This window comes from Pocillopora verrucosa, chromosome 9 (genome assembly GCF_036669915.1).
Source record: "Pocillopora verrucosa isolate sample1 chromosome 9, ASM3666991v2, whole genome shotgun sequence".
Lineage (NCBI taxonomy): Eukaryota > Metazoa > Cnidaria > Anthozoa > Scleractinia > Pocilloporidae > Pocillopora > Pocillopora verrucosa.
The window spans coordinates 4824959-4842536 of record NC_089320.1 but is presented as its reverse complement, the minus strand read 5'-3'; the positions used below and the strand labels follow the sequence as shown (position 1 = coordinate 4842536).

The following is a 17578-nucleotide window of genomic DNA, read 5'->3' as shown; positions in this document are numbered from 1 at the left end:
TGACGAACCACCACCTGAGACAGTGTGTAGCTATTACATTACTATTACACTTCCTAGAGAGGAATCAAGATCATCCCTTTGCCAAGCATCACAGCAAGTGTTTGGTTCCATAACTGCCTTGTCTACTTGCAATTCATATTCATTCAAGGATATATGCCTCCAAAACAGCTAGCACTCTTCTCCATGAAATGCCAGCAAAGGTAAAGTTTACATAGTGGACTATGATTAATTGTGGACTACTTTACTTACACTAGAAACAATGGGAAAGCATGCTACCAAGAGTCAAACTGGATTTTGCAAGTTTTTATTTTTTGGCTGCCTTGATTTGTAATTCATTACCTTTAAAAAAGTTTGAGGAACATTTATCCTAGTTTTGTTAACCCTTTAACAATATAGTGACCAAGACAGAATTTCTCCTTACAATATCAATGCAATACCAACCACAAAAGTGATGAGAATTAAGAAAAATATCAATTTGGGGATAATTAGTTGATCCAATACTAAATTCTCTGAACTAACATGATAAGAATTGTATGGTTGATGGATAGAATTACAAATTTGATCTGGGAGTTAAAGGGTAAAGGAAAGCCGTGGATGATTATTACTTGTGATTTCTATTGTAGTTTCAGCAGTTTTTATCTAAGTGTCTTTTGATTTGGAGGCACTATCTTGTACATATTTAAATGATTTCTCATTTCTTAATTGTTAATTCTTAGTAAGCAGGACCCCATTGAGAACAACTTACTTTTGTATTTAAGGGTTATCCTGGATAAACATTTTTGACTATTATTATTATTATTTAGTTGAATTCAGTTTTCCAAGAGAATTCATTCACCACACAAGCATCTATTGTTTGGGCAAAATTTAGCACAAAATTTTATTAAGTTAGTGAAACTGATAGAAAGAAAAAAAACTGATTGGATGTAAGCACTTGCAATGTCTTTCATTAGCTATAGAGTTTTCTCAGGAGTATTCTATTTAACTGATGACTGAAAAGATAATAAGTTGTATATAACTTAGGTAAAAGACAATGTCTGGTTGAGCTGCACTGAACAATAACAGCATTTAATGGAAAACACAACACCACCACCACCAATGCATTAGCCTTTGACATCTGTTTATTTAAGACATTCAAGTAGAGTTACAAGACTAATCTTTACGATTCATCTTCACCCTCCTCATCTTCGTCTTCATTGTTGATCTGGAAGTACCTCAGCTCATAAGTAGTTTGTGCAGAGGACACAACTCGCAGCCAGTCACGTAGGTTGTTCTTCTTCAGATACTTCTTAGTCAGATACTTTAGATACCTGCAACAATGGAGAGCAGTTTACTCGTTTTATCACAACCACCCTGGTGTTCTGAAAAGGTAGCCATCAAGCTGAATCTATCATAGCTTGCTTTCATTCAAGGAGATAAATACCTTCAAGGAAATAAATACCTTCTTCACTAGAACTAACATTAAAGATTGCTTACATGTTTGAACACATTTCAAGCTAAAAATGAGGTGCATGTTCTTTTAATAAATATTTCCAAGCAGGATATTTTAACAAATTTTCACAACTTCTTTGACTCCGGTACAAGTTGACAAACATAAGGAAAACAAAAAGTCAAAAATAGATGGTGCAATTTTTTTGCACAAATGAAGTCCAAAAAAGATTGCTTCATGTACATCAACTACAGAATTTGAACCCTGAAAATGTCCTAGGTAAGGTCAAAAGAGGAATATTGAGCAAAATATGGGTTTCATAAGGGAAAGGGGCAGGGGGTCTTTGCAATGAAAAATAATGAGTTTCAGTTCAAGACAAACCTTTGAAGACTTGTCAAATTTCAAGATGCAGGAGATGGGAATTTTGAAGAACACAAGCTGCATGGTAGAAACATTTGCTAGACATCTGTGCCACGAAACTTACCTTTTGGAGAACGGAATTTCAGAAACAACAGTGATCTTGTTCTTCTGACGATCAATGGACACATCACTGCCAAAATTATTGGTCTTGCCACCAACCTTTATCCTCTCATGGAGAAATTGTTCCTGGAAGACAAAAATGTGGCACTTAGGGAAGGTGGCCCTAAGCATGGCAAACCAATCAAATTATTTCCCAACTCTCACTGTTTTCTCCTACAAAAAAAAACTATCAAAGCAGCACTAGTGGATTAACTTTAATTCAAATTTACCACTGTGAAAAAGGAGATTGTTAAGAAATAAAGACTAACAACCTTCACACCTCTTTAAAAATAATCACAGTCCTTTTATGAGCACCTGTAATGGTGCCATTTATTTGAAGATTTTTAATCAAGAGAAACAACTACAGTGTATCATACTGCAATTTTAAGAACTTTTTTGCCCAAACAATACCATGGTTACTGTCAAAGTTTCTTACAGACTAAGGAGCAGACCCCAAGCTGCCAAAATTTTTTTTTTTCTGCCCAGAGGTTTTAAAAAGTTTTCCAGAATTTTAACAGCCCTGCAGTTTCTTTGCCAAAGCTAGTACAATGTACTGTGTTTACACTTAACCTGCCCTACAATATAATCTGGTTTCATCAACTACGCTGATAATGAAAATTGACCACTAAAAGAGTTTGTAAAGCTGACATTTTGAGGGTTAGCCCTTCATCAGAGCAACAACATTTCTTCAGAAATTTATCCCCCTTATTCAACTGCCCTACAATAACTAGAAAATTAAAAATAAAAAAAAAACAATTAAATCATTACTCACAAAGTTGGCTACATCCATGATTCCATCTTCAACTGGATGAGTACAGTCCACAGTGAACTTCAACTGTGTTTTCTTCTTCTGTTGCTTCTTTTTCTGCGTAAAAAATTAACCAAAGAAGATTTAATCCACAGAGTCAATCAGCACAAGCAAAGTTTACCCTTTACCTCCCAGTGAAAAGTAATTTCTCTCTATAATATCCATACAATCTCCAGAAGACAGGTAATAAGAATACCAAATCTTATCAGGTAAAAGTTAACTGAATCTAACATGAAATTCCCTAATTCCCATTGCAATTGGGTTTACGTATTTCGTGAATTTTTACCCATTTGCCTTGTTTTCATTATGTTATCCTCTTTCCCCACATGTTTCCTTCCTTTTGGGTAATTTAGTATTACCAACTGCATTGATAACCTAAATTGGCCACCATAAAGAGTTTGAAAGCTGACGTTTCATGAGTCAGCTCTTCGTCAGAGCAAACAATGAGGGGCTAAGGCTTGAAAGTCAAGCTTTGAAACTCTTTCAGTGGCCAATTTACGTTATCAACTCAGTTGATGATACTAAATTACGCTGTTATACTCTCCCACCAACGTAGCACCACAGTTTCTTTAAAAATTTACCCCCTTTATTCCTTACTTTTGGTTTTGCTTGTAACTTAAGAATTAATTAATATACAAGAATCGTTTTCTGCCAAGGGAGTGTACTTTCTGACCAACTTTAAGACCACCAATTTTTTCACATCGATCCTTCTTCAAAAATCCGAGAAATATATGGTTTCCTCGAGACGAAGTTTGGCGAAAAACAAATGCTCGTGTGCAAAAACAACGTTTTTTGAAGCTAAAGCAGCTATAAGCCGTAAAAACCACCGAAGGAACACTTACATCATCGACAATCCTATCAAACGAGTTCCGAGTGAAAAATTCAGTACATGCCATAATTTCGATGAAAACGTGTGGCTTTAAATAAAAGCTTTACCTCCCCAAAAAGGCATTCAAAGTGAAGACAAGAGCTTTCTCTTTAATTTCATTCCATAAATCTGTAGTTCAACGCATTCAAATATGGTAAAATACGGAAAAACTCTTTACAATTCTTACCGCCGGCATGATGGCTCAATAGAGAAAGAAAGAGGACACATCTGGCAATGCAGGGGGTAGTTGACCATCCGCATGCGCTGAAAATAATTCAGCTGTGTAAACATCAATGCGGGCGCTTAAATGTTCAAGATGGCGCCCAGACGGCCAAGCGAAGAAGAGTTGGGAAGAAAATGGGATCGGTGCCTTGTAGATACAACGTTTAAAACTGGTATTTTGAAAATCAAGAAGAAGTAGAAGATAATTTTGATAAGAGTTCGCTGAATTTACCTCATACCTTTTTTTCAGTTGGTGGAGCCGTGTTTGGCGGTGTTCTTTCGTTACTGTTCTTCAAAAGTAAGTCCAGAGAAAGCTTAGGTGTTAGCTTATGCGGAAGTTTTAAACTCTTTTGTGCACTTTAAGATTCAAATATTCTTCTAAAAACTAACTTTGAGGAAAAATTAATGATTTTTTCCAGCAGGGCGAAGATTTCGTGCCCTCTGTGAAGTCCAACAATTACTTCGCTGGAATAGGGGCCTTGCTGGGAGGTCTACAAGGGGGGAGGAGAGGGTTTCCTATTTAGGGTGTGGTTTTTTGGATATTTCAATGAAATTCGTTTGGTAACTGGATTCCATTTTTTGATTTGACTTACATAAATTTATCTAATGAACAAGAGGTATAAAGGTGACCAATATGAAGCAGCAATACACCAATATTGTCTAAGATCAAGTGTTCCCTGACATGAAATCATAGCTATTAACTCTTTACTCCCAAGATCTCATTAGCAATTCTCCTTACTGTCTGCATTACAATTATTTTAATATGATTTTGGAGAATTTAGTATTGGATCGACTAATGATCCCCCAGTTGATATTTTCTTTATTCCCATTACTCTTCTGCTTGATATTGTATTGATATTGTAAGGAGAAATTCTGTCTTGGTCACTCATGGGAGTTATAGGGTTAAAGGGATTTAAATATCCATGGCTCTTTTACACCCCTAGCATCTCTACAAAAAGTGAAAAGTTTATCTAAGGTGTTATTCATCATAGCCTGAATGAAACTAACTCTCATTTATGGGTATCATTGAAGGGATTGGAGGGTAAATTTACCTCTAGGACACTGGATTATTACCTGTAAACAAGAAAAAACACCCTATCAGAATGAAGGGTTTGAAATCCATCGAAAGGGTTTTTGTTCACACCAGCTTATTACTGCTTTTATCACAATGAGTATATTTGTTTGGATGTTTCCTTATAACTGTAGCTTCCTCTAATATTTTTTTCCTTTAATATGAAGGGGCTGCATGGCCTGTTACATTAGGAATTGGTGTAGGCCTTGGAGCTGGATATTCAAACTGTAGACACCAGTTGTACTGGCAGGGCCCTCCTGGATCCCCATTTGGAAGGCCTCATTGGGGAAGGCCTTTTTGGGGCAGGCCTGGTGAAGGTGGTGAAAGACGACCCTCTTTCAAGGTAGGTTAAGGAACATGGAAAGATGTTACAGATAAGGGTCCAGTTGTTCAAAGGGTGAATAACATTATGCAACAGATAAATTGCTATTTAGCAGATGGGTGTTAGCAAAACATATAGATTTATTCAGTGGATAGTACCATCCAACATTTCAACAACCAGGGTAAGGTGCTTTACCATCAGGACAAAGCACTTTTCTCTTTATTCTGGTTACTTAGAAACACTGGGAAGTCCTGGCCAATCAAGGTATTTTCTTGATTGCATAAAACCATGTCACACCACCCAATAAATATCGCAGTCAGTTTTATTAAACCCTGTAACTCCCAAGATCTCATTAGTGATTCTCTTTACTGTATGCCGTAAAATTCATATGATATTGGTTTTGATAATTTGGAATTGGATCAACTAATAATCCGGTAATAAACCTTTTTTTTTATTCTCTTTACTTGTCTGCTTGATATTGTGCTGATAGTGTAAGGAGAAATTCTGTCTTGGTTGCTAGTGGGACTTGACCCTTTTTTCACTCCCAAGATCTTATTAGTAATTCTCCTTACTATCTGCCATACAATTCTTATGATGTTAGTTCAGAGAATTTGGTATTGGATCAACTAATAATCCCATAATTGATATTCTTCTCTATTCTCATCACCTGCCTGCTTGATATTGTATTGATATTGTAAGGAGAAATTCTGTCTTGGTCACTTGTGGGAGTGAAAGGGTTAAAGGGTTGACCTGGTCTTTTCACTAGTTTTGAAACCAATGTCAATCAGCCTACCTTTTTATTAGAACCAATAGCAAGTTGTTAGATTCCATAGGAGTTGTTTTCTATAGATTCTAATTTTAACCCACGTGACCAGTGGAATGGGTACAATATGAAATTCCCTTACCATATCTCTGTCTTGTGACGTCTTTCAGTCATAAGGAATTATCTGAGTTCTGTCCATTTGACTGTGGCTACATATGCAAGACAAGTTTTAATTATAATGAACTTTTCATGGTGTCAATAGAGTAAAACTGACAATCAGTATCTATATCACAACCTGAGGTGATGCTATTCATTGATACAACCACCATGTTATGATCATATTTTTGTGGGCTATTGGTGGTAATACAGGCAGTTACAGGGCAATGAAGGTTCATTTGACTTCTATTTTTCTGTCCATATTGGCAGCCTGCAAGAGCTAATGACACAACTCCTGAGAACACAGCTGCAAGGCAGGAACTGAGTCAGGGGGAGAAATCAAGTGAAAGTTAAAAGCAATGTCAGAAAAATCCATTTGCTCAGGGAATTTTTTCAAATAGAAAGTGGATGTTACAGATCATAAAATGAGAAAACAAACACAAAACTACCTTGAAACGACCACCTGAACCATCCAGTGGAAAGCTTGTAAATTTTTGGTGAACAACCTGAAGAACTTCTTTCTTTTATCATTAACATTTGCTGCAACTTACATTTAAGTTGATGTGATTATAACTTATTTTCTCCAAGTACCCATTTTTTGAAATGTTAGAATTTGGGGCACAACAACTGACATTTAAGGTTCTGAAGGATAAACCCACAAATGCTTTCAGTTTAATCACTGGAGTTAAATAAATACTAAAATTTGATATGATATGGAAAGTTGGCAGTTCTTGTTGTTTTATCCAGATTTGTTTCTGACACGAATATGAAAGGTAGTGCATGTTTTTATGTTTTCCTTTTTTTTTAATTCAGTGGAATAAAAGGATTAGATAACAAGTTTTGTCTGTATTCATGATTGAAAGAGCGAAACGTTTGGTTTCATAGACACAGGAAATGACTCTAGCATGAAAGAGGAAACAAACAACCACAAGTTTTGGTGTCTTTTTCTTCTTGCCATCTTTTTTTACCCTAAAATACTGGTACTTATTTTATGAGTACTACATCCTCACACATTTTTATTTTTGGCCTCTGTGGGTTTGAATGGGCTTCTTCATTAAAAGACTATAAGAAAATGATGCAGAAAAAAACCTGAGCCACCTTTTTGCCTTGCCAGTTAGACTGGTAGACAACAAAATGACAATGGATAGAAAGAAATGTTTGGAAGGTATGTTTCCAAAAGTAATAAGGGGAATCCAAACTCATAGACACTAAGATTCCCTTAACTTTGACTCCTAAGAGTGACTAGCATCTAATTTCTCCTCACTAGTTAATCACACATTTAGGTCTCAAGAATAAAGGAATGATCACCAACTTAGCAGCTCTTGATTGTTGAGCAAAACTCTCCTTGTCAGCACCTTGGGAAATGTACGGAGAACAGTTGGGAGAATATGCATGGTTATGTTTGGGTGTAAAAAGTTTTTATCTGCAGCTTTGACTACGTGACCATCGTATTCATGTTCATGTAATGTCAAACTTAAACTGTCTCCGGCCAAGAGTAAATTTGTAAAAAGACGCTTCAAACGGACCACGAAGGCTAAAAAAAATACCCCAAATGGGTTAATTTACAATTCATACAACTTAATTGATACAGTTAGACCGAATGGTAATTTGGGTATGCAATTTTCAGAGATTTATTTACTGTATAAGCGTCACGCGTAGTATAATACATGCATGTACAGCTGTTTTTTTGTCATAAAGAAATGCATTTTTTTGATCGTGTGCGATGCGATAGCGATTTTGCAACGAAGTTTTGTATGTTTTGGTGCCTATCAGCCTGTGTCAGGGCTCCTGCCTTTGCCTTGTAGCTAAGAAGGCCGTATGCACGTGCACTACGTTATGGTGTCGAGTATACGTAACCAATTAAACCCAATGCCCCTCACGGTTTTCAAAATGGCGAACTATAGTGAGACATTTGTTAAATGATATCTCTTGTGACTCGTCCTGGTTCAGCCCCGACACTGGCCATCGCTCTTCGGAATCATGTTTTTCAGGGTCTCACCTCTGCATGTTGACATTGTTATCGATTTGAACGTGAAAGCTACCTCATCAAACGTTCTCGCATGTGCGTTTTACTTTACTTTACCATTCAACAGTTGGCACGTGAAGTCATAGACTGGCTTTTATTTTGTGTTGGTTAACTCCAAGGAACAAGCGGAACGAAAACATTGTCGTATTGATATTGTTAGTAAAGGAGAAGATGTTGACGACGAGGAGCTGCCTTAGGAAGAGTCACAGGCAGCTTCTAGTGAGTGAATTATTTTCATCTGGTACAAATTCAGCATATAGCAACTGTGATTTTTGAGTGCATATCCAGAAGAATGATCAAGAATGACTCTATTTTTCGCAGTAGATCAGCATGTTCGTGTTGAACGTGATAATTTTACTCCATTTGAATGATAGTTTTGTTTGAATGTGTAGTTGTTAACCCACCCCCCTCCCCCACGTTTCCCTCATCTTCTGCTGCTCCCAGTTCTGCTTCCCCTGTAGTTAGTTGCTTTATACTTTTCAAAGAGCATTAGGCTAATTTTTCAGATGATGAAGCTGTTAACAGGCCTTTAAAGTATTCTTTTGATGATTTCCCAATGACATTGTGAGACAGTTTTTGAGAATTATGAGTCACCTGTGAATAGCAAAGTGAAACCTGTTCCTCTTCCTAACCAACCTCCTCCCCAAGTCGGTGGAATTTAGGATTATTTCAGTTTTCCAGTTTTCTCTGGGAAATAGATATGCTGAGTGGTATGTCTACAAAAAGGCAGGGAATCTTTAAGAGTTTAGTCTTACCATAGTGCCTCATAGTGTCAGAAGTACATTCATGCAAATGATGATTCCAATTGCTGTGCAGTGTGTCATACTAAGGAGTGTTGTTATGATAGTTGAATATTAAGCATACTATTTTACGCACTGCTTGATTTTAACCATAGGCAGTGGTTTAAGATTTTTTGTTTCCTTAAAGAAAAATACCAAAGAAGAATAAAAAAAGAGAAAAAAACAAATTGAAAATGTGAAGAAAGGAAATACAGAATACCATAGTTGCCACTTTATAGCATTTATCTTTGTCAGCCACGAGGTATGATAGTTGTGTTTTAATTCTTAATTTGTCAAACAGGCCTCCCATTGAATGGTAGGGATAGTGAAAGGCAAAATTATTCACTTGGTAACACTTGAAAGAGTATTTTTGGACAAAAATAAGGGGTGTTTCAGCTCAGGGACAGTAACAATTATTGTTATTAGTTACTGACAAGGGCATACTTAAAACATAGGCATGCTATGCATGCTTTTTTGATGGGTGGGTCAAAATGGGAAACTAAGCAACTGATTTTTGCATTTTTGTAAAAGAAAAAGAGTATTTACCTATGAAAGATTCTGATGAAGATATTGTTAAGTGGAGAGCAAAAACAAAACCTTCCAGTTTATCAGAAATAAACTCAGAGAAACATTTTAAGGTCTATTGCCACTGGTGTCTGAATAATTGTTAGCAAAAATGAACAACATTAGTGCAGAAAAGTGGTTAGAAAAGTATCATATTTCAAAACATAACAACATGGGCTCTTTATTTGGTAATTGCCTATCTGTACTTTGCCCCATTTGTGCGGAATACATGATAAGATGCAGGCTGTCTAGAAGGAATTGACATGTGATGGGGTGAAGTCCTAGGCGGCTAAAAGTGAATTTGATCGCTAGATAATATCTCAGCATGTGAGAATTGCATGGAAAATTGACTAACAGTAACATTTAGTTCCATGTGAAATTTTTTCAGTGGAGTGGGGTTATGTTGTAAAATTTAGGTTGTTTACTGGAAAATGGCATACTAGCTGAGTAAGTCTAATCCATAGCAACAAGTTAGCATGTAATTGTATCAGAAAAATACCTTTTAAACACAAGATGACAAACAGAAGCATGGAGAACTTTTAAAAGCAAAAATAAACAGATAGTCCACATCGCAGTTGACACAGAAAGTAAATATAACTTTGTGATCTTTTCAGCTTTGGCAAAAAGAGCAATCAAAAGGCAAAAATTGTGGTACCCTAATTTCATGATGTGATAGGCATGAGGGACAGTATTGTGACACTCTGATTGGTGCAAGCATACCTCATTGCTGTGATCTGATTAGTGTGAGATACATACCCTAATGCACAAGTCAGATTAATGCAAGATACATATCCTAATGTGCCCATCCAAGATAAATATCTTTTTATATGCCAACATAGGGTCATATACTTCATATTTCAGCTAATAACTCAAAAATCATTAAAAAATTAATCTTTACTCTTTTTCTGGAAATGTGAATTTTCAGGAAATTCTGATCTGTCTGAGTCAGAGCATCTGCTGTATTTATCACTCTTCAGGGGAACAAGCCCCTAAAACTCAGTGCTACAGTTCTGGCTCAGTAAAACACATGCACGCATCATCTGTTGAAATGGTTCAAACAAGAGGTAAAGAAAACTTGTGATGAAATTAGAAGATCCTCGCAGCTAAGAACACTACTGAAACTAGTAGTTGTAAGTAGGACCTGAAAAAAATTTCAGGCCCATACGGGATTTGAACCCATGACCTCTGCGATACTGGTGCAGCGCTCTACCAATTGAGCTAACAAGCCAACTGGGAGCTGGTCAATGAATTGGGTACAAATAAACATCCGAGTGAATGAAGATTTAGATATATGAAAATTCACATATTTGCACTGCGGTGGAAAGATGAAATTAGAAGATCCTCGCAGCTAAGAACACTACTGAAACTAGTAGTTGTAAGTAGGACCTGAAAAAAATTTCAGGCCCGTACGGGATTTGAACCCATGACCTCTGCGATACCGGTGCAGTGCTCTACCAATTGAGGAAATTGAACAAAACAAAGGTGTTTGATAGATTAAGGATCTTTCTTTACTGAATGAAGTAGAGGAAGCAAGACAGTGGGCTACAAAGAAAATTGAATGTTTTTAGAACCAAAGTTAAAACCATATCCTTTTACTATTTCCAGATTTTTGCATTTATAGACTGCCAAGTTAAGATACATGCAACCTAGCTAAAGAATTATTGGCATATTTCCAGAATTCCACATTTCCAGACTACTGAGATAAATGTAAGTTAAAGACTAATTTGCATATTTCTAGATGTACCAAGTTAATATGCTTGTGAGTAAGCTAACTGACATATCACATATTTTTACACATTTTTCTTTAAGGTGATGAATTAGATGTGCAGCACATTCCATTGTGATGACGTGTTCTGTGCTCTTCTGCCCCAAGTTAAAGCGCAATTTGTTTATATTGAGACAAAGAACTCCTAACAATAATTGCAGATGAGCATGTCTTAATCCTTTACTTCTTGGAAGTGATTAACATGTAGCTTCTCCTTGTTGTATTCATACATTTTCCAGCACAAAGGTGACGAGAATACCTTCAGGTTTTAATCTTGATCTAACTTCAAATTCTCAAAACTAATTTACAATGAAATGTATAGCAGCTGCAAGGGAGAAGTAGCAATCAGTCCTTGGAAGTTAATGGGTTATAAGCCTTAGAGAACAGAAAGCATTATGGTTATACTTGTTATGAATGCTTCAGATTAAAATTGTTAGTAGGTGACAGATTCACATGTTCATGTAAATAGGGTATTGAATATTTGTTAACTTGTGAAAGAAGCTTGATTAAAAATAGGGTCAAGCAATTTTTCATTGTGTGTTAACTCTTTAAGCCTTTCACTCCCATGAGTGACCAAGACAGAATTTCTCCTTACAATATCAATACAATATCAAGCAGACAAGTGATGGGATTGAAGAAAATATCAGCCAGGGGGAGGGGAAGGGGATTATTAGTTGATCCAATACCAAATTCTCAAAACTAAACATGCATATTATGAAAAAACTAAACATGATTGTGTATGATGAAAATTTGGACCAGAATTTTCAATATCTGGTTGGGCATTTATTTGAGGTAATATCCATTTTCATTTAATGTTTTAAAGATGTTTTATTGCTGGTTTAAGACAGAGTGTGGAATTTTGGTCTAGGTTTAAAATAGGGTTGGAATAATTTTGTATTTCAACCTAAGGCAGGGCAACAGTTGATTTTAAGAAGGATGCTATCTCTGCTAAAGAAAAGGTACTACTGAAAAAAGCCTCTATTTGAGCTGATCATGTTTCTCAGAGAAATTATTTATACTTTTGTTTGATATTGAGAAGGCTTTACCAACCCCCCTTCCCCTGCCCCACCCCATCGTCTTCCTTTGTCCAATTTTTGTTTTGTTTCAAAACTTTTTGTAAAACTCTTTACTCTGTCTGATATGTCTAACCATAGGGGCTGGATCGATAGCAACACAAAGAATAAATCTGCTTACATGATTTATTCAACAATCATCTGATAAACTTAGGAGTTCTGCTCTTATCTACAAATACTAGTCAGTGAAATCTCAACTGTCAAAGTTTTTCATTTTATCATGGTAATAGTAACAGGCAAAAAATATGTGCAAAAACACTCCAATATTTAAAGCTACTGCATACACCTTAAAAAATTGTGTAACGTAATATATGTCTCTCTAACCTACAATAAAGTCTTTTGTCTTTGAAAAGTAATGGGTTTACATATTTACAATTTGTATACAGTATGAAACTACTCGAACCGGATTCTTTTGATCGAAAAGAAAAACAAAAAAAGAAAAACAAACTCAAAAAAAAAGAAAACTGTTATCCTTGCAAGCGATCTGAATCGTATTTACTCATCTGATCCGCCTATAATCTTCAAAAAAATTTCAATAAACTACACGGAAAACTATTTCATGTGACAGACAAATGATAAAGTTTCCTGAGAGGTCCGAGGTTTGTTTGTTTTCTATGCAGTAAGTTTTGTGTTTTAACTTCAAGCTTATTGGTTCGTTTACAAAAAAAGACACTTTGACATCCTTTGTTCTCAATAAACATTTTCATTGGTTCATTTTTCTTCATTTCGATCCGGTTCAAATAATCTCTCTGCTCTGAGCGCTTCACAAACTTTGTTTTCTTTCGTTCATTCACGATTTCAGTGGTTGTGTTGTAATTGTCACTGAGCTAGTTGCCTCACCTTTTGAATTGTAAGTGATTATTTAATTTTAGTTCCAGATGTCACAATTATTTGTGAACTGGCGATGTTAGATAATAAGGCGACAGTTAGATTGACTATTGCTAAGTAAATTCTCTGCGTGTTGTTTACCTGCTTCTGTGATGTTATTTCTTGTGAGGTCTAACGTGCGTAGCTGACAGTTGTTGTTGTTGATGGCTTCAGCCAAGTGCTGTGCTCCAATGTCTGAGATGTTAATTTGCATGAGGTTTAACGTGCGTAGCTGACAGTTGTTGTTGTTGATGGCTTCAGCCAAGTGCTGTGCTCCAATGTCTGAGATGTTATTGTGTGCGAGGATTAACGTGCGTAGCTGACAGTTGTTGTTGTTGATGGCTTCAGCCAAGTGCTGTGCTCCAATGTCTGAGATGTTATTGTCTGAGAGGTTTAACGTGCGTAGCTGACAGTTGTTGTTGTTGATGGCTTCAGCCAAGTGCTGTGTTCCAATGTCTAAGATTTTATTTCCCCAGAGGTTTAACGTGCGTAGCTGACAGTTGTTGTTGTTGATGGCTTCAGCCAAGTGCTGTGCTCCAATGTCTGAGATGTTATTGTATGTGAGGTTTAACGTGCGTAGCTGACAGTTGTTGTTGTTGATGGCTTCAGCCAAGTGCTGTGCTCCAATGTCTGAGATGTCATTTTGCCAGAGGTGTAACCTGCGTAGCTGACAGTTGTTGTTGTTGATGGCTTCAGCTAAATACTTTGCTCCTTCGTCTGTCAATTGATTTCCTATGAGGTTTAACCAGCTCAGTTGAGACTTACTACATTTTAACAAGTTACAAATTTCAAAACAACCTAATGGACCAAAGTGATTGCCAGCCAAATCTAAATGTGAAATTTGTTGAACATTCTTAATTACAGTAACTACTGAAGCACAATCAACAGGTGTAAGTTGACAACGATTAAAATTTACCAAATTAAAGTTAATTTGTTGTAGTTTTCTCTGAATTATTTCCTCCATCTCACTACTTTCGTTAGTACATTTAAATAATGTCACTGCTGAATGTTTTTTGTCTTCAGTCGGCCACAAAGTTACTTTCCTTGGCTCTATATCCTCTGTCCACTCTTCGTTGTACCACTCGCTTTCTTTCTCTTGAGTTTCCACAGGAAGAAGGTCTGTGATGATTTCGCTCGGTAGGTTTTCTTTCTCGTTCATTAGTCCTGCTAGAAACTGAAAAACCAGCTGCCATTTGCCTTCCGCGATGTTCGTAGAAACAAAGTTCCTCAGTTCTGTTTCATTCATGTTTGCTAGGTGCCTCGCAGCGAAAAACTCTTGCATTGTTAAATGAATGAAACAGAATTTTTCCTCGCGTTCAAATGTGTCAGGCCGACGGTCGGGTAAGCGGTGAAAAAGAGCGTTGTCTTCCATTCCGCGTACTTCGTGTCCTTCAAAGACCAGCCTTCCTTCTTTAATTCCTTGAAATGCCATTTTTTCAAGTTTCGAGAATTTCTTTTCCACTTCAGGGGGTAACTTGTCTGATTCCAAGAATTTACTATCGAAATACTTGCCGCGGAATTCTTCGTTGTGTCTGAAGTAAAAAATTTTCACTGCTTTCTTGTAAATAACTGTTAGATTCGTTGGTAGGCTAAGACTCTTGGAACCATAGAACTTCACCATTTGAAAGAGAGTTGAGCAAATGATGAAGCAACTCGCAGGAATGTAGCATAGAGAGAGAATGTTCCTGTTGCCGCCGATGTGTCGCCATAGTGTTTCTCCCGCATCCTTGTCTTCTTCAGCACTGAATTTGGTTACGTATTCTTTGACTTGTTTGGACGAGAAGCCGAGGACTTCGAAGGTTTTGTCGAAAGAAACACATTCGATGCATGACAAAGCTGTGGGTCTTGTGGTTGTTAAAACGGCAGCCCCGTTGAGAAGTTTCCCAGTCGCAAGCTTCTCGTACAAGGCGAAAAGGGGCATCTTCTCGTCTACGCGGTCTTTGAAGTTAGACTCGAAATTTTCCTCGCCGATTTTTGAATTAAGTTTAAATTCATCGATTCCATCGAAAATAATGAGAACTCTTTGGGGGTTATCAAGGACGTATTTCCAGACTTCATCATCCATGTGATCTGAGGGGGAATGTTCTGACAATGTGAGCAGTTCCCTGAGGCTAAGGTCGGCTTTCGCGTTGAATGCTCTGAATTTGATGAAGAAAGTAACATCAAAATGGATTTTGGAATCAGGTGATTCATGGAATACTTTGTTAAATGCCCAGTCTCTGAGGAGTTTGGTACAGCATAGTGTCTTTCCGATTCCGGGACGACCAACAATCAAAACGTTTTTGTTTTCGTGGTCAAGAATGTCCTCCGGCCCTCTTGGTGTTGTGTTTTCCCCACCCGATCTGGTGTAGACTTCCAGTTTCTCCAGTCTGTCTCCAGTAAAGTCATGATCAGCTATGTCTGGAACAACGACAAGTTTTGTGTAAATCTGATCCAGAGTCAAATGTTTAACTCGGTGTCCTTCGCCTGGAGTACTTGAAAAAGGCGACCGGAGTTGGGGAGTTTGATTGGTCGCCTTTTTAATAATTTCTTTTGTATTCTCGATGAATTCCTGAAGCGGTGGTTTTTGGAGTTTTTGAGGCTTGCTTGGCAGATGTGGAATGTTCGTTTCATGTTCTTTACTTTCCTCTCCCTGGTGTTGTTCTCGTGGGACGTTCATTTCTTGCTCTGTTCTTTCTTCTTGCTCTGTTCTTTCTTCTTGCTGCGGAGGTTCAGGTCTCAACACAGGCGGTGTGGTAGCATTTTGCGAGTCAGCATGGAAGGGATTCAGGTGAGCCTTTAGAAACTTGGAATTTTTCATGAAACTATCCTCTTTCCAGGCTCGTAGCAAAATATAGGCGGTTTCCAACAGAATACCAAAGAGAAAAATCCCATTAAGGACAAGAACAGCGCGCATCCAGGAGTTTTTCTTAGTTGCTCGTTGATTATGACACTCGTGCCAGACGCCAGTAGAATTCCTTGGCTGACTCCCTCCAGAGGTTAGATAACAAGGGAAGTTGGGGGGGAAGTCCAGAGGATAGAGAAACTGTTTTTGTAGAACCATGAAGAGAACTCCTAAAACAATCCTTGCGAAAAGTTGACAACAGTAAGCGATAAACAGCTTTTTACTAGAAGGTGCGTTTCCTTGGTCGCACAACTGCCCCTCGAGATCACCGTTACGAGCGCTTGGCGACAGTTGATTGATTGTGAGGCTCGCTATTTGGGAGTAAATAGCACAGACAGTTCCGATGAGGAAGAAATTCATGATCACGAAGGCATAGATAGGAACATCGTGTTTGTTATACCGCTTCTCGTATAACTCAAAACATCTTCCACGAACAAGGTCGATGTTTTCACTCTTCGCCCCGGCACAGCGGAAATCATACCTGGATTCGCTGTTTTCTGCGTCTGCAAAAATGCCAAGGAAGATTACACCGATCAGGATCCAAATAACAACTGCAGCGTGGCTAACTGTGTTAAACGCTTTTGGTTTAAGTAATTCCTTGAGATTATCCATTGTTAGCGTTTGTATTCTCACTGTTTTCGATCAGATGAAAATCGCATTATGTCGTAAGTTGAAATAATGAAAGTATGGTGACTTCCGGTCAGTCATTGCTACAGATTTCACAGTTTCTCTCTATGGTAAGAGCTACAATTTTAATTCTTGGCAAAGTTACAGCTGTCAACTAGCCAATGGTTTGTTTTCACCTGCCATCTTTTCTCGACTACTCAGGAAGCTGATATGGGAAACGGACAGAGGAAACTCCCTGTCCACTGAAGTGCAGAAATGCACGCGGTGACCGAAATGGCAGATTTAACAAAACTTTGTCAAACCGAGTGGTTGTTCATGGATTTGACGATTTTGACGAATTGTAGTCAAATTCGTCAGAGCGAAATCACCTCGGCGGATTTAACGATTTTGACGAATTTTCGCCGTTTTTGTTACTGCACGCATTTCAAGACTTTTTTCGGAAACTGAAATGGATACGTGCTAAAAGTGACATTAATCCGAAATTATTTTGATAGAGGCTTTAAAAAGACAATCACAAGTATGGTGAAGGCTTTTGCTTTCTGAGGCAAATTGCACGCTTAGTAGTGTAACCAGAAAAGATGTGACTCGTCGCTGCACAATCTCCTTCACCTTCCCCCTCTACCAAAGCCAAAGTAATTTTCTAACTAATTACGAGCGCCTCTAATCACGCCTTGGTTGTTCGACTTTCATTTTTCTCACCAGTTTTCAAGATCGTGTAATTTTTCGATTGACTTGTGCGACTGCCAACTGTGATACAAAAGTGAAGACATAGGAGACATACTCGTATGAAAATGAAACCACGGATCATTTCCAGCGTCAAAGGTTCTCTATTGTACT

At 37.5% G+C, this 17578-nt stretch overlaps 3 protein-coding genes, 1 long non-coding RNA gene and 1 other non-coding gene across 5 annotated transcripts; 2 read left to right on the top strand and 3 right to left on the bottom strand.

Annotated features, from left to right (window-relative positions):
• Positions 1-1100: 1100 nt before the first annotated feature.
• On the bottom strand, positions 1101-3871 carry LOC131787497 (large ribosomal subunit protein eL22-like). Its single transcript, XM_059104599.2, has 4 exons — positions 3809-3871; positions 2718-2810; positions 1911-2032; positions 1101-1307 (listed from the first exon to the last, which is right to left on the bottom strand). Exons 1-4 carry the CDS (start codon positions 3815-3817, stop codon positions 1157-1159), a joined length of 375 nt encoding a protein of 124 aa, XP_058960582.1. The 5' UTR covers positions 3818-3871; the 3' UTR covers positions 1101-1156.
• A 47-nt stretch (positions 3872-3918) lies between these two features.
• LOC131787503 (MICOS complex subunit Mic10) lies at positions 3919-6985 on the top strand. Its single transcript, XM_059104602.2, has 4 exons — positions 3919-4016; positions 4094-4141; positions 5083-5258; positions 6427-6985. The coding sequence occupies exons 1-4, from the start codon at positions 3929-3931 to the stop codon at positions 6508-6510; spliced, it is 396 nt and encodes a 131-aa protein (XP_058960585.2). The 5' UTR covers positions 3919-3928; the 3' UTR covers positions 6511-6985.
• Positions 6986-8051: 1066 nt separating this feature from the next.
• LOC131786195 (uncharacterized) lies at positions 8052-12107 on the top strand. Its single transcript, XR_010718813.1, has 3 exons — positions 8052-10589; positions 11131-11232; positions 11335-12107. It is a non-coding gene; the product is annotated as an uncharacterized lncRNA (long non-coding RNA).
• Positions 10681-10753, bottom strand: Trnat-agu (transfer RNA threonine (anticodon AGU)). The gene has a single exon. It is a non-coding gene; the product is annotated as a tRNA-Thr (tRNA).
• Positions 12108-12381: 274 nt separating the features above from the next.
• Positions 12382-16863, bottom strand: LOC136283403 (NACHT, LRR and PYD domains-containing protein 3-like). The gene has a single exon (XM_066172209.1). The coding sequence runs from the start codon at positions 16724-16726 to the stop codon at positions 13271-13273; it is 3456 nt and encodes a 1151-aa protein (XP_066028306.1). The 5' UTR covers positions 16727-16863; the 3' UTR covers positions 12382-13270.
• Between the last annotated feature and the right edge of the window lie 715 nt (positions 16864-17578).

What these genes read in the sequence shown, in the direction of transcription:
- LOC131787497 (XM_059104599.2), bottom strand. An exon ending in TCATGGATGTAGCCAACTTT is followed by an intron (nt 2,033 to 2,717) that starts GTGAGTAATGAT and finishes TTTGTCTTCCAG; the next exon opens with GAACAATTTCTCCATGAGAG. An exon ending in GAAATTCCGTTCTCCAAAAG is followed by an intron (nt 1,308 to 1,910) that starts GTAAGTTTCGTG and finishes CCATTGTTGCAG; the next exon opens with GTATCTAAAGTATCTGACTA.
- LOC131787503 (XM_059104602.2), top strand. Translation starts at nt 3,929, where the DNA reads ATGTTCAAGATGGCGCCCAGACGGCCAAGCGAAGAAGAGTTGGGAAGA. An exon ending in AGATACAACGTTTAAAACTG is followed by an intron (nt 4,017 to 4,093) that starts GTATTTTGAAAA and finishes CCTTTTTTTCAG; the next exon opens with TTGGTGGAGCCGTGTTTGGC. An exon ending in TTCGTTACTGTTCTTCAAAA is followed by an intron (nt 4,142 to 5,082) that starts GTAAGTCCAGAG and finishes TTTAATATGAAG; the next exon opens with GGGCTGCATGGCCTGTTACA.
- LOC136283403 (XM_066172209.1), bottom strand. Translation starts at nt 16,726, where the DNA reads ATGGATAATCTCAAGGAATTACTTAAACCAAAAGCGTTTAACACAGTT.